Here is a 12,644-nt window from a genome sequence, read left to right on the forward strand (position 1 = left end):
GGCATGCATGATTACAAACTATTGTGAAACATTATTATATTTCATCAGGGTCGACTTCTTGCTTACCAATCCATGCTTGGTTGAGAGGACGACGATGGGCAAGAGAAGACATTATCGCGCCAGGGCACAAAACAAAGTTCACATTAGGTTGCACAGTCACATAAAGTCTGGTATGTAGTTGTGTGGCATGCCTGAAATAGGCCTACGTCAGGTCAGAGGTCACACAGCTGCTTGTCCAAATGAAGCCATGTGGTTGTGTGTGTGTGTGTGTGTGTGTGTGTGTGTGTGTGTGAGAGAGAGAGAGAGAGAGAGAGAGAGAGAGAGAGACAATCAGCGGCTGAGTTTTAAGGCTTGACATTAAGATAATTAATCTTTTCAAGGTGTCTTCATTCCTCAAATGTATGTGTGTGTCTACATTGTCAAGCAGCGAACCGTTTTCTTTAAGATTGAGAGAGAGTTTGGGGATTTAAGTGTCAAAACACAAATTCATGTTTCAAATGAATTAAATAAATGCATCTAAAATCTCAATTCACTGTAAATGGGTTTTTTTTAAAACACAAAAATCTGTTTTTAACACGAGGTGTGGCATGTTCAGCGTTAACAAAACAAATTGAATTAAGCTCGCAGCTAGGTGATGTACAGCTGTACATCCATCACTTGACTTGACATCATTTGCCTACAAAAACTGGAAACAGCTAGCATGGCTCTGTGTAAAAGTAACAAAAGTCTGCCTACCAGCACCTCTAGAGCTCACTAATTAACATTATTATCATTTTTTGTCTGTTTTGTGTAAAAGCAACTGTTTGCTGTTTTCCTGGGGGTTATGGGCCATACTTTTTCTTGGCTGGGACTTGGAGTTTACACTGGCTTCCCAGAAACTGGTTCCACACTATATTCTAATATGGCTTTATATTAAGCGTATAAACATGCGAGTGGCATCGCCCTTCTCATCTAAGGCTGAGTAAGAAAACAGGATCGAGTGCCAGCATGCTTGCAAGTGAACTGATGCCTCCTGCTCAACAGCTGGAAAACATCCAATAAAACAAAAAGAAAAAATACCTTGGATACGACAGCAAGCACATTCCAACATCTAGAACGGACATGCCCTTCGAAAGGCAGTCCCTCCCTGCTTGGTCGTTTTGTTTCAGGCCAAAAGAAATACTATTCTCAATATTGTACTGTTGTCATGCCCAAAACTGACATATTCAAGGTTTGTCCTTTCATTTTACATCTGTCAGGATGTAAAAACGTGAAGCAGCATATACAATACTGACAATGAAGCCTAAACACATTTGTCTTCAGTCAAATTCTGCAAAACTGCAATTCTTGCAACGTGTAAACATGCAACAGCAAACACTTGGCGGAGCATCTCTAACAGCACACAAACTGTCAGGTGCATCAGCTTACCTGCGTCTTCCTGTACTCGATCAGCTGTGATAGGCCAAAAACTGTGGCGACTGCCCCACTGCCGATGATCGCTGTCCGTTTCAGAGCCTTCCTGAACGCCATCGTCCCTGTTGGAGTAAAAGTGCAGTGAGGAGACAGAGCAGGGACACCCGGGTTAAAAGGCTGGTATGACACGTGATGAGGAAGGAATGCAACTAAGTACGGTGGGTGGGAGGCTCCAAAAAGGCTGTAAGGCCAAATGTTCAGGTAGAGAAGGTGTGCAGACAGAGGCAGGGCATGCTGTGTTTATGTTTCCTGTTGCACAGAATAAGGAGAAACTTTCATTACGCAGAGAACGCATTGCCAATTTTAATACTATATCGCTTATTTTGTTTAGAGCTGCATCTGAGATTATTTTACCATCGATTTTTTTTTTTACCATTAAAATGTCAAGATGTCTTCAAATGTCTTGTTATGTCCGACCAACAGTCCACAAACCAAAGGTAATTAGTTTACAATGATATAAAATAGAGAAAAAGCTGAAAATTCTTACATTTGAGAAGCTGGAAAAGGGACATTATTTTTGTCATTTGAAAGGAAATTGCTCATTACATAATCAATAATGATTATGTACCTTTAATTAATTGTGCTAAACAAGCACTTTAAGGACACCGCATTCGCTCTATGATAGATGTTTGTGATTATTTTTGACATTTTAAACCCTACATGATCAGACGAATTGATTAGCTTTAAAAAAATAAGCAAGTGACAGATGAATTAATAATGGCAATTATTGTTAGCGGCACTTTACGCAAAATCATTATGTTTGTCCAACTATGCAGCATTAATACATTTCCTTCACTATACATAAGTAGCCTAACTGTGCTGTGCAATGCAATACAATACTATTTGCAGTTAAGCATTAAGCAATTGCTAGGATACTGTTTCCATGTTTTTATAATGACCCTGTGTACCATAAGGAGCAGAAGATGACACCAGCTCTGGCAGCATGAGGGCCTGAATTCTCACCAGGGCAGCCCCAAAAAAAAGTATTTGCATCCCCAGTATAATGCACTTTGAATAAAGGTTTCCAGGGAGTGCCATACACTGAAGCAGATTCTAATGCATTTTTATAAAACACAGCTACAGATGGCACAAATGTCAGTAATGACTTCTGTGTAACAAGTGACCTATCGTGTCAGCCAATATTAGCACCAAACATTTTTACTGCCACTGCCACTTAATACAAACTGAAACTTGCACTATATTTATATTTAAATCTTAAATCTCAGACCATACTGATATTGCACTACTCCTTCCCTCTCTTCAATTGTTTTTGTAAAATTGTAAATTCTATTGTATTGTTATACTGTATACTTGATAGTATTTTTTTTTATATTTCTTACTGTCTTTTCTGTTTTAATTTTGTATATGTTAAGTGAGTGTTGTACTTTGAGAGCAAAGATTAACCGGAGTCAAATTCCTTGTTTGTTTACGCAAACCTGGCCAATGAAGCTGATTCTGAAAGGATATAAAACAAAAACATGAAAGTCTAATTTGTGTGAGCTCCCTGACTACCAAAGGGCACCTCGGTTTAGGCAAATTAGCCTCTTTCATAACCTGTTATAAAGACGATATGAAAGCTTCTCTTCAGAACTGAAGCTGCACTGTGCAATACCACAACTGCATATGTTAGACACTAAAGCTGTGAGCTACAGTATATGACTGAATTATAACACTCACCAAGTATTGCCCAAACAATAGTCCAAAATTGGTTATATCAAATAAGTAAGCAAGATTATAAGTGTGACTAGACACTCTGCTACTTAAAAATGTTCAGTACTCCAATACAAAGTCCTAGTTTTAGACTATTTTATTTCAGCAAAGACCCTATCTTTTGTTAAATGAAATAGGTTTTTGTTTATCTTTCTCAAAGCCAGGTATTACCAATGTCCATCCAGTGTATTGGCCTTTAAAACCCCTACAGTATAATAAAAACCTACTCTCTGTGGCATACCACAGGCTTTCACACCCTTTCACAGGCTGCTCATTTCTGGAGACTACAAAGGCCAAACATGGACCAAAATAAGCCCTAAAGAACCTTCTTGACTGGAACTTGCTGACGTGTGTAGTTTAGCCAGCTGAACCACACAACTATTGAAGCTGAAGCCCTAATAAGTGAGTGACAAAACCATTCATTGTCATAAAACTGGGCTGTCTATGCAGTAGAATGGTGCAAATATTTGTTTGGAAATTGGTGCTGCATAGGGCTGGGCGATATGGAGAAAATCAGATATCACGATATCATTGACCAAATACCTTGATGTCAATATTGCGACGATATTGTAGGGTTGACTTTTGCTGCTTTCACAAAATATTTTTAGAATTAGATTTTAGATAAATAATCATCAATAATGTAAATATAATAACTATGTGTTTAAAGTTCAATAAAATGACATCACTTTACTGTAATGCAGCCTGAAAACCAGGACTACACTTACCATATCACCATATTACGATATCCAAAATCTAAGATGATAAATTGTCTCATATCACAATATAATATCAATATTTTGCCCAGACCTAGTGCTGCATGACCAGAGAAAAGAAGCAGTTATATTTACTCCCTTTCGCTCAAAAGGTACCAGACTACTAGAATGTTCTGCGACGCACTGGACCAATTAACGCTTGTTACTTGTATTCAACCAAACAGTGCACTATGCACTAAAATATGTTTCTGAAAAGTAGTTCAAGTTCAAGTTCCAAGTAGGCAATAGAGTAACTGGACCTTGGTTCATATCTGACCAGCACTGTTTAGTTTTACAGTTTAGTTTAGTTTTGTGTCCATATGTGGAAGGACAGTCTGTAGTTCAAACAACAGGCCCTAGAGCCAGCAGCAAACCACCAAGTTGTGTCAAAAGCATCACTTGGAGGTTTTTCTGCTGGCCTGTTAGTAGGGAGATCTGGGCACTGGTAGATGGAGGGAAGTTTAGCATAGTTCATTTACACATACTTCCAATATTATTATAATACGAAGTTGGTTGAATATCAGAAAATTATCCCTTTAACCATTTCAAGTTCAAGTTCAAAGTGTATTGTCATATGCACAGTAAGGAAACATGTTTCCCTGTACAATGAAATTCTTCCTTTGCTGTCCACAGAATGCCGAACAATGTACACATTTCTCCCAAGCATGATCACCGCCTCATTCACTGACATCAGCCTTCAGACTCCTAGTGAGTCAGCAGAAGAGGGGTGAGGGGTTTTAAAGATTCACGTGGAGAGGTCCATTGACATATTCCTATTTTTAACGGCCTAAAGTATATTTAATAATTGTGAATCCCGTATGTAGTATTGACAAACCCACACAGCAGGGGGTGGTAGATTTATAATGTCAGATGTATTGCCAGGTTTAGTGTTCCGTTATCTATCACCACGCAAGAGGAAGTCCCTGTTCTTCGAAGTCTTGCTGTGGATTAAAATGTCTGCTCATGTCTGTTTGTTTCACTTTCAGTCTTTGAGAGAAAACCTAGAAAAAGCCTCGTCTTAACAATCACAAATAAGCTCTTCACGTTATAAAAAAAGAGACCTAGTATACACCTCCACAGGAAGACAGGAATATGTAGCAGTTTTTACGGTTTTATATAACCAAATACACACATTAGCCTGGCGTATCGTTAGCTAGAACAACTGATGAGAAGATGTCATTCAGTCATGGTCATACAAGCACTAGCTAAGAAAAACTCGCAGATGTTCTGCATTTTTGGCTCTACGCCAAAAACAACAAAGGGTTATTAAATAGTCGTCAGACATATTTTACAATGTCCGAAAAACACTCGGTCATACAACAGACATTCCCACTTACAGGACTTCTTGCTTTGTGGCTGATTAAAACTCGCTCGGGGCGATGCAGGGCGTAGACTGAGGACATCGGTTATCCAAACCGCTTGTGTTTGACAACTACAACCAGGAAGCAGAGAGCAGCCTCGAGAGACGTCGCGCAGAACCAATCAGAATGCAGCGCTCAGCTACGCTCGTCCAATAGCGTTCGAGAGGAGGCGGTGCCACGTTGTTGACGTAAGGAGATTGCACAACGCTGGTCTCCCCTCCATCCTCCTCCTTAAGGATAATAATAAAGAGGGACAGAAGTGCCACCAGCTGTCGCTTTCTCTGTCTTTCAGCACAGGACACATGGAAGAAAAAATAAAGCCTATAAGATATATATCAGACTATTTTCTGTAGGCTAGTATTTCTTAAACCAAATGTGTTTTAATTATGCTCCTCAATCAACCTCCTCAGATTAAAGAACAGCCGTGAGGGATCTTACTCCCCAGCAATGTAAAGAGAATGTGTATTTATGTAGCAACGCCAGGTTTGATAGTTGTCGCAATAAAATCACAATAAATATCCTTAAATAAGATGCAAATTGCAAAAGAGTGCAAGCATTCTTTCCAAATTACATGAACCACTTTCTGTGCCCACACCAGAGACACACACAGCACCCCACCCGTCTGTGGCTCGTGCGTAAGGGTTTGGCAGAAGGGTGCGCACCACGTAAACAAAAGCACATTGTCGATGTGACTGCCAGCCAGTCTGCAAGCCAAGAGTGGGAGAAGTGGACAGTCATTTCCTTTGCTCTCTAGACAGCGAGTGGACCTCTCTAGCAGCAGCTAAAGCTTTAATAGTTCCGCACGCAACGCTACAGCAGAGATGTCACTTGTCACTGTCCTCCTGCACTGCATGGAGGTCTGAGGTATTGCATATTCTACTTTTTCTCCATTTATTTATTAGGAAATCAATGATGCATGTCAGTGTAAAGCTTGAAAGTGATGCTCTGATGTTGTTGTTTTTTCAGGCAAAGTAAAGCAGGCCATAATATCCTTTGGAAAATAAGACAACTAAAGCCTTAAGGTAATAAAGACTGTTCTTCGTGCTGTTTTTCTGCGTACTGCAACATATTTCCAGGTCTTTTAGAATAGTCTTAAGGTCATAAGTATCGGCCTTTCAACAAGTGGATATTTCTGCCTAACGTGCGCGCAATGTTGGATGTTGGACCTTTCTTATTTATTTTTTTTACAAAGAAAACATTCTTAAGTATTGTTTAATATCAGCTCCAAGGGAAAACCTCTGCTTCGACCTGACTGCATTATATCCATGTTTGCAGGAGCCATGCCGTGTGTGCAGACCCAGTGCGGCTCCTCTCCACAAGGAGCCAGCCCGGCCTCTCAGAGCGCCGGTGGAGAGCTCAGCTGCGACTTCCTCACCCCGGAGTTTGTCAAGTATAGCATGGACCTTACTAACAGTGAAATCTCAACTGCAACATCGGCTCCCAGTTTCGGCTCCATGGGTGACACTTATGGCGCCGGGTACGACGTGAAGCCCCCGTGTCTCTTCCAAATGCCGGTGCAGGGAGAGCTTCCGTGCGTCAAGGTGGAGGATGCGCACGGGTGTCCGCGGTATCAGCCGAATCAACATCACCCGCACCAGTCCGACGAGCTACTCTCCTCCCCGGGCTCCATTTATTATTACCGGCCTCCGTCGCCGCACACCCCCATCACATCCAACTTTCAAACTCCACCGGGACACTTATGGGAGGACTCTGGCTCTCTGTACAGTTTTCGACATGACTATTTGGCGGCGGCGCACAGGAAAAACACACTATCCAGATTCTCGCTGTTTTCCCTAAAACACGCGCAACACGGCGGTCAGAGCTTGTCCACCTGCCAAATGAAATTTGACGGTTCTCTCCAGGTGTCCATGAACCTGGACGCAGCCGGGGCGCACCAGCCGCTGGATAGCCCCGGGGTTTTGGGCTCCGCTGCCCACGGAAAGCAGCCCGTTGTGGGATTTCCTCACCTGCCCCAGTTCGCCCACGGCCACCACTTTATGGACTACCAGACTTCTTGTGCTCCCAGCCGAGGACCGCTGAGCGCGGAGGGACTGTGCGCCGTCTGCGGGGATAACGCAGCCTGCCAGCACTACGGAGTGCGCACCTGCGAGGGCTGCAAGGGTTTCTTCAAGGTTTGTTCTCAATGCAACTTTATTTTAAAGCTGCATGAAAACTACGATTTCAACCTGGATATTCGCAGGCAGCAGACGGGCAAACACGATTAGGGAATCTTTAGTATCCTAAAATCATGAAACATGCCACATGCAAATGCTGTCATGAAACATTTTAAATACCAGATTTGTCAAAATGGATATCTTCAACCCTAACCTCAGGTAATTGGACATAATGTAAAAAATCCCACTGGGACCCCTGGCTGGCCTCCTGAATTGCACATTATGCTTCAGATGCACGTTCTGATCTCTTGACACACGCGTTTTAGGGGCAAATGTCCTGTATGAAAATGGCTACCAACGTGCCATGAATAAAAAACCTTTCCCTTCTTCTCGCTGAAGGAGATTCCCCGGGGCAATTCTCCAAATTATGAATGGCCACGACCCTGTATTTACCCAGACTGCCCTGTCCGCCTCCTGAATGCCTTATAATGCCTCAGATGGCCCACAGGAGCAAGAGTGCTGCTGTTAATTTTCAAAGGACCATTTAGGGCTTTTTACTTAAGTCTTAACAAAAATGAGTTGAGGAGCTACTAAAAAAAAGGTGCTTTATGTTAAAAGAATTCCCAGTTTCTTTCAAAAAAGGTTCCACATGCCACCAGCTTAGATTATCTCTCTAGGCGTAGAAAGCCCCCTTTGGTGCCATATAGTGAACCTTTTGAGAACAGTAAGATATTGGTTCTACAGAGACCAAGATCATGCTTTAATGCTCTTTCCAGAAGTGCCAAAGTGCAGCATGTGCAATTTAGCTTGTCTTACATTTGGAGGTTTTCAGAACAGAACATTTAAGATATAAAACTACAACATCTTAGGTCTGTTTGAGTCAGTAATGTTTTATATGGAGCTTAACCAAAGAACCTTCAAAAGCAGATGTTTTATTATATTAAACAGACAAAATGAGTGTATGGTAATGAGGTTTAAAACTAAATTCAAATTGATTTTACTCAAAGTAAGCTGAATGCATCACCTCAGCCTTTGTGCAGGTATCAGATTCACTTTGTTTTTTGCAAAATAACTAAATCTTTTTCTTTGTCCATGCAGCGCACAGTACAAAAAAATGCCAAGTACATGTGTTTGGCAGCCAAAAGCTGCCCTGTGGACAAACGCAGGAGGAACCGATGCCAATACTGTCGCTTCCAGAAGTGCCTTGCAGTGGGAATGGTCAAAGAAGGTAAACCAATAAACCTTGAAACCACGTTTCAAGTCTGACATTCGGGTCAGATGCAGAACAGTCAAAGAAAAGTGTGTCCTGTTTCTCTTCATGCTCTGCAGTGGTAAGGACAGACGGTCTGAAAGGTCGACGGGGGCGCCTGCCGTCCAAACCTAAATCTCTCCCGGACTCATCTTCACCCGTCAGCCCCCTCCTGTGCACCCTCATCAGGGCGCATGTGGAATCAAACCCTCCACCTTCTCGCCTTGACTTTCTTAAAGTAAGCAGTAAGGGTGTGACAATACATGTACATCGATCTGGATCGAAACATCGATTCAGTCCTCAATGATCCAATATTATCGATACATATCGTCATCTTTAAGATGTGCCTTTATTCAAATTCCCACTTTATAGTTATTCTTTTTATTAATAAGAGTAGTTTAATGTAAATGTCTGGAAGAGCTTAGTAATGAAATTGTTAAATCATAATATAGTTGCTTTTTGTAAATATATATAAATGTAATGTTTTTTTTGATTGTGCTTATGTATCATAACGTATCGCAGGCCCTTGAATGGAATATAATCAAAATCGGATCGTGGCAGACTTGTGATATCAGTAAATGTTGTATTGTTGTCCAAATAATTGATATAATGTCATATTGTGATAAAACGTGTGATTTACACTCCTAGTAAGCAGTGTGGGCATCATTTCATTGCTTTACCAATGAGTGAGGGTGCAGTGCCCTTTTACACAAAAGAAGGGCATTATAGAGCTGTAATCAAAGGTACTTTCCATCTTTTCTACTTCATCCCACTGGTGACCTTTCACTAGTTTAAGGAGAGTCCAGGAAGCCCCCCGGGAGACGACGCTCAGCATGTGCGGCAGTTTTATGACCTCCTGACCAGATCGATGGAGGTGATTCGAGGCTGGGCGCAGAAGATCCCGGGTTTTACCTCCCTGCCCAAACACGACCAAGACCTCCTCTTCTACTCTGCTTTCCTGGAGCTCTTTGTTTTACGGTTGTCGTACAGGTAAAGAACGCACAAAGGGACTCATCTTTTGACATGGTATTTCCTTTTTCTCAGCAAATTTGGACCCAAAGTTAGCAGTCAGTCCACAGCATGTAAATATGTTTGCTTATGGATCTTCCAATAAACACAACAAAACTCGGGAATGGATTTGTTTTTGCAGCACTTTTGGCACTAATGAAAGACGGGTTAACAGCTGGAGAGGCCCCAAAAGGACATGGAAATTTGTGAAAGGAAGATTTGTCACTGTCATTATGGGGACTAAAATTTGAGCACAAGCTGTCATACTGTTTCAGATCCAACCTGGAGGACGGGAAGCTGATCTTCTGCGACGGGTCAGTGTGGGAGCGGCTCCAGTGCTTGCGTGGCTTTGGGGAGTGGATTGACAGCATCGTTGAATTCTCCGCTAATCTGCAGAGGATGAACTTGGATGTGTCCACCTTCTCCTGCATATGCACTCTCGCCTTGGTCACCGGTGAGATGCTTAAAAACACTTTTGTTTGCCCACTTATGCACATTAATATTCCCTTGAAATGAATTATTAACTAAATGGACCCGGTAACAAAAGTAGCCCAAAATCACATATCTGTAAAGTCAGGTCATGCAGAGAGATTAAGCTTTAAGAGGTTAGTAATAACTTTTTTAATAACTTTCTGGGCTGTAAACCACATGTAATGTTTAGGGGCCAGACATTAAGTAGGACACAGAGAACTGACTGCTGTATTGGTTAAAATAGGTTGCTAAAAGTAATGAATACATCATTGAAAAAGCTAAATTGAATGGATAAATGGTTTAAATTGATTGATAAAACTTTACTGGATGAATGTGAAATTAAGAGTTTACAGTGAAAGCATCATTACTTTGAGAAACAAGAATTGTAGCATACAGCACTGCTATTTTCCTACCACTTTTGGTTAATTATGTTTCATTATGATCTCATATGTTTGTTTAAAATGTGATTTACGGACCAGCAGAGCGGCACGGACTGAAGGAGCCGAAGAAAGTGGAGGAGCTGCAGAACAACATTGTCAAGTGCTTGAAGGACGCCGATGGCCTCTCGGACTGCTGGTCCAACCATTTGTCCAGACTTTTGGATAAACTGCGTGAACTTCGCACTCTGTGCATCCAAGGCCTGCAGAGGATTTTCTATTTGAAGCTGGAGGATTTGGTGCCGCCGCCTGCAATAATAGATAAGTTATTCCTCGACACGTTGCCATTTTAGAGACATTAGAGAATACACATGGGGACGTTTTTTTCTCTTTCGATTTAATCCAAACAGTTATTCCTGCCAGTTTGGCATCTGTGCACTGTAGAAAAAGACATTTTAAAATCTAAGATTGAGTTGTTAAATCACATTCTCCTCAAAACAAGTGAACATGAGAATGAAAACTAATTTATTTAAAGAATTGTGACCACTTTTTGCATTGATGGGGAGTAATAATATCAAATGATCTGCTTTGCAAAATTTGAATTATGCGAGGATCTAAAGGACCATTTTCATAATGATCTGCAGGAAAGGAGATTAATTTATAGTCCGTAATTTGAATTTACTTTATCTTATTTTTGCAGCGTGATTTTACCTGCCTGTCAGGCCAAAATGATTGACTGTAAGTGAATTATATGTTCAACCCATTTTACATTCTTATAAAGAGGCAGTTTTTGATACAAGTGTTTCCCATCATGTTTAGGTTTTTCATAACAAATATTAGTCTTACAGTGATTAATATAATAATATTATTCGTAGACTCTATCATGGTCTGTTGTGTTCTCAGAGTAAACTGTCAGTGTTCATGTTTTAATAAATGAATGACCATTACTGCTGCTGGGCTGTTTTTATTTTTTTTATTAACCTCATTAATTTCTTTATTTCTTTATTTTTTTAAAGAAAATCAGAGGACTGTTGCAATGACTCAAATATAATAATCATAATGTTATTCCTCACGAATATCAATAAGATCTTTACTTTTTTAACATTTATTTACTGATAAAAATGCCAATTTCAAAACAATTAGTTATGTTTATATAATAATATTTTACAGTCAAATGAAATATTTCAGGTACCTTTGCATGCAGGTTGTGGTTTATAAGCATGACCTTTTTAAAAAAATGATGCATTTGCTGCAGCCATGTGTTTTACAAATGGTTCAATGGTCTTTACAGGTATACATACTTATAATAAATCACCTTTCTATGATATATTATATTGAGGTGTATAGTATATTCAGGATAATAATAACCCATGTGATATTCTCTACTCTGCAAAGCTCATAGGCTGTCTGTAAACTGGTATGAAGTATTTTTCAGGTCATGTAAAGTCATATTCTAGTATCTAAGATACCTAACCCAATGCAAGGATTAATTACATAACAGGAGTAGTTATATACACAACATGGTGTCTAGAGTCCCACTGAGCTTAAGATCTGATTTTCCAGAGAGACCTGAATACATAAGATAATACAATATAGTAAAAAACTAAAATATATACAGTATTTATATAAATCATGTTGTAAACTAGTAAGAAAGAGACATTTTGCAAATGTAATGCTCATTTAAAGTTTTTACATTTTGCTGTTTTCTTAATTTTACAAAGCTAAAATGTATTCAATATGGATTTAGTACTGTGAGGTATTCAGCTAATATAGAGTATTTTTTTAACCATTAAAAGACATGAAAAAGGCAAAGTGTGGAGGGTAATTAAACTGTGCTATAAGAAAGGCCGTAATTTACATATTTGCATGTGTACATGCATATGTGTCTGTCAAGTTCAAAGGTCAAGGCAGTCCTTAATGTCTTACAGAGAGGTTTTTAGAGATTTCATTCATCACTTTGCAAGACATGAGGATAGGAGTTAAAAGTGTGTGTGCGTGCGTGTGTGCGCGTGTGTGTGTGTTTTATGGCCGCTGGCTGCCTGACATTTCTGCAGCCCTTTGGTTACATTTTGTTGTGTTGAGTGAGGAATAGTGGACCCAAACGCAGAGAGAGAGAGGCAGGCAGGAGCAGCGTAGAAAATCAAAGGTTT

At 40.3% G+C, this 12,644-nt stretch overlaps 2 protein-coding genes across 6 annotated transcripts in view; one reads left to right on the forward strand and one right to left on the reverse strand.

The window, feature by feature from the left end:
- The window catches only part of gpd2 (glycerol-3-phosphate dehydrogenase 2 (mitochondrial)), a 28,116-nt gene extending 22,730 nt beyond the window's left edge, over positions 1–5,386 (reverse strand). Inside the window, exons 1-3 of one of the 4 annotated variants that reach the window (XM_035998619.1) lie at positions 5,252–5,386; positions 1,408–1,517; positions 67–75 (exon numbers count right to left, since the gene is read on the reverse strand). In XM_035998619.1, coding sequence (XP_035854512.1) covers positions 67–75; positions 1,408–1,509 — 111 coding nt within the window. In that variant the 5' untranslated portion in view covers positions 1,510–1,517; positions 5,252–5,386. The remainder of the gene's footprint in view (positions 1–66; positions 76–1,407; positions 1,518–5,251) is intronic. The other 3 variants (XM_031291824.2, XM_031291825.2, XM_035998620.1) reach the window with 3 other exon arrangements.
- Positions 5,387–5,885: 499 nt separating this feature from the next.
- Positions 5,886–11,441, forward strand: LOC116044831 (nuclear receptor subfamily 4 group A member 2-like). 2 transcript variants are annotated; one of them, XM_031292345.2, is made up of 8 exons: positions 5,886–6,139; positions 6,242–6,297; positions 6,551–7,407; positions 8,488–8,617; positions 8,719–8,876; positions 9,429–9,628; positions 9,922–10,100; positions 10,597–11,441. In XM_031292345.2, exons 3-8 carry the CDS (start codon positions 6,556–6,558, stop codon positions 10,845–10,847), a joined length of 1,770 nt encoding a protein of 589 aa, XP_031148205.1. In that variant the 5' UTR covers positions 5,886–6,139; positions 6,242–6,297; positions 6,551–6,555; the 3' UTR covers positions 10,848–11,441. The 2 variants fall into 2 exon arrangements, with proteins under 2 accessions (XP_031148205.1, XP_031148207.1); XM_031292347.2 differs by having other exon boundaries at positions 5,887–6,139; positions 10,600–11,441.
- Positions 11,442–12,644: the final 1,203 nt, after the last annotated feature.

Source organism: Sander lucioperca, chromosome 24, assembly GCF_008315115.2.
Source record: "Sander lucioperca isolate FBNREF2018 chromosome 24, SLUC_FBN_1.2, whole genome shotgun sequence".
Classification (NCBI taxonomy): Eukaryota; Metazoa; Chordata; class Actinopteri; order Perciformes; family Percidae; genus Sander; species Sander lucioperca.

Coding starts and splice junctions, on each gene's coding strand:
- LOC116044831 (XM_031292345.2), top strand. CDS start 6,556: ATGCCGTGTGTGCAGACCCAGTGCGGCTCCTCTCCACAAGGAGCCAGC. Junction 8,618..8,718: donor AGTGGGAATGGTCAAAGAAG/GTAAACCAATAA, acceptor CATGCTCTGCAG/TGGTAAGGACAGACGGTCTG. Junction 8,877..9,428: donor CTCGCCTTGACTTTCTTAAA/GTAAGCAGTAAG, acceptor ACCTTTCACTAG/TTTAAGGAGAGTCCAGGAAG.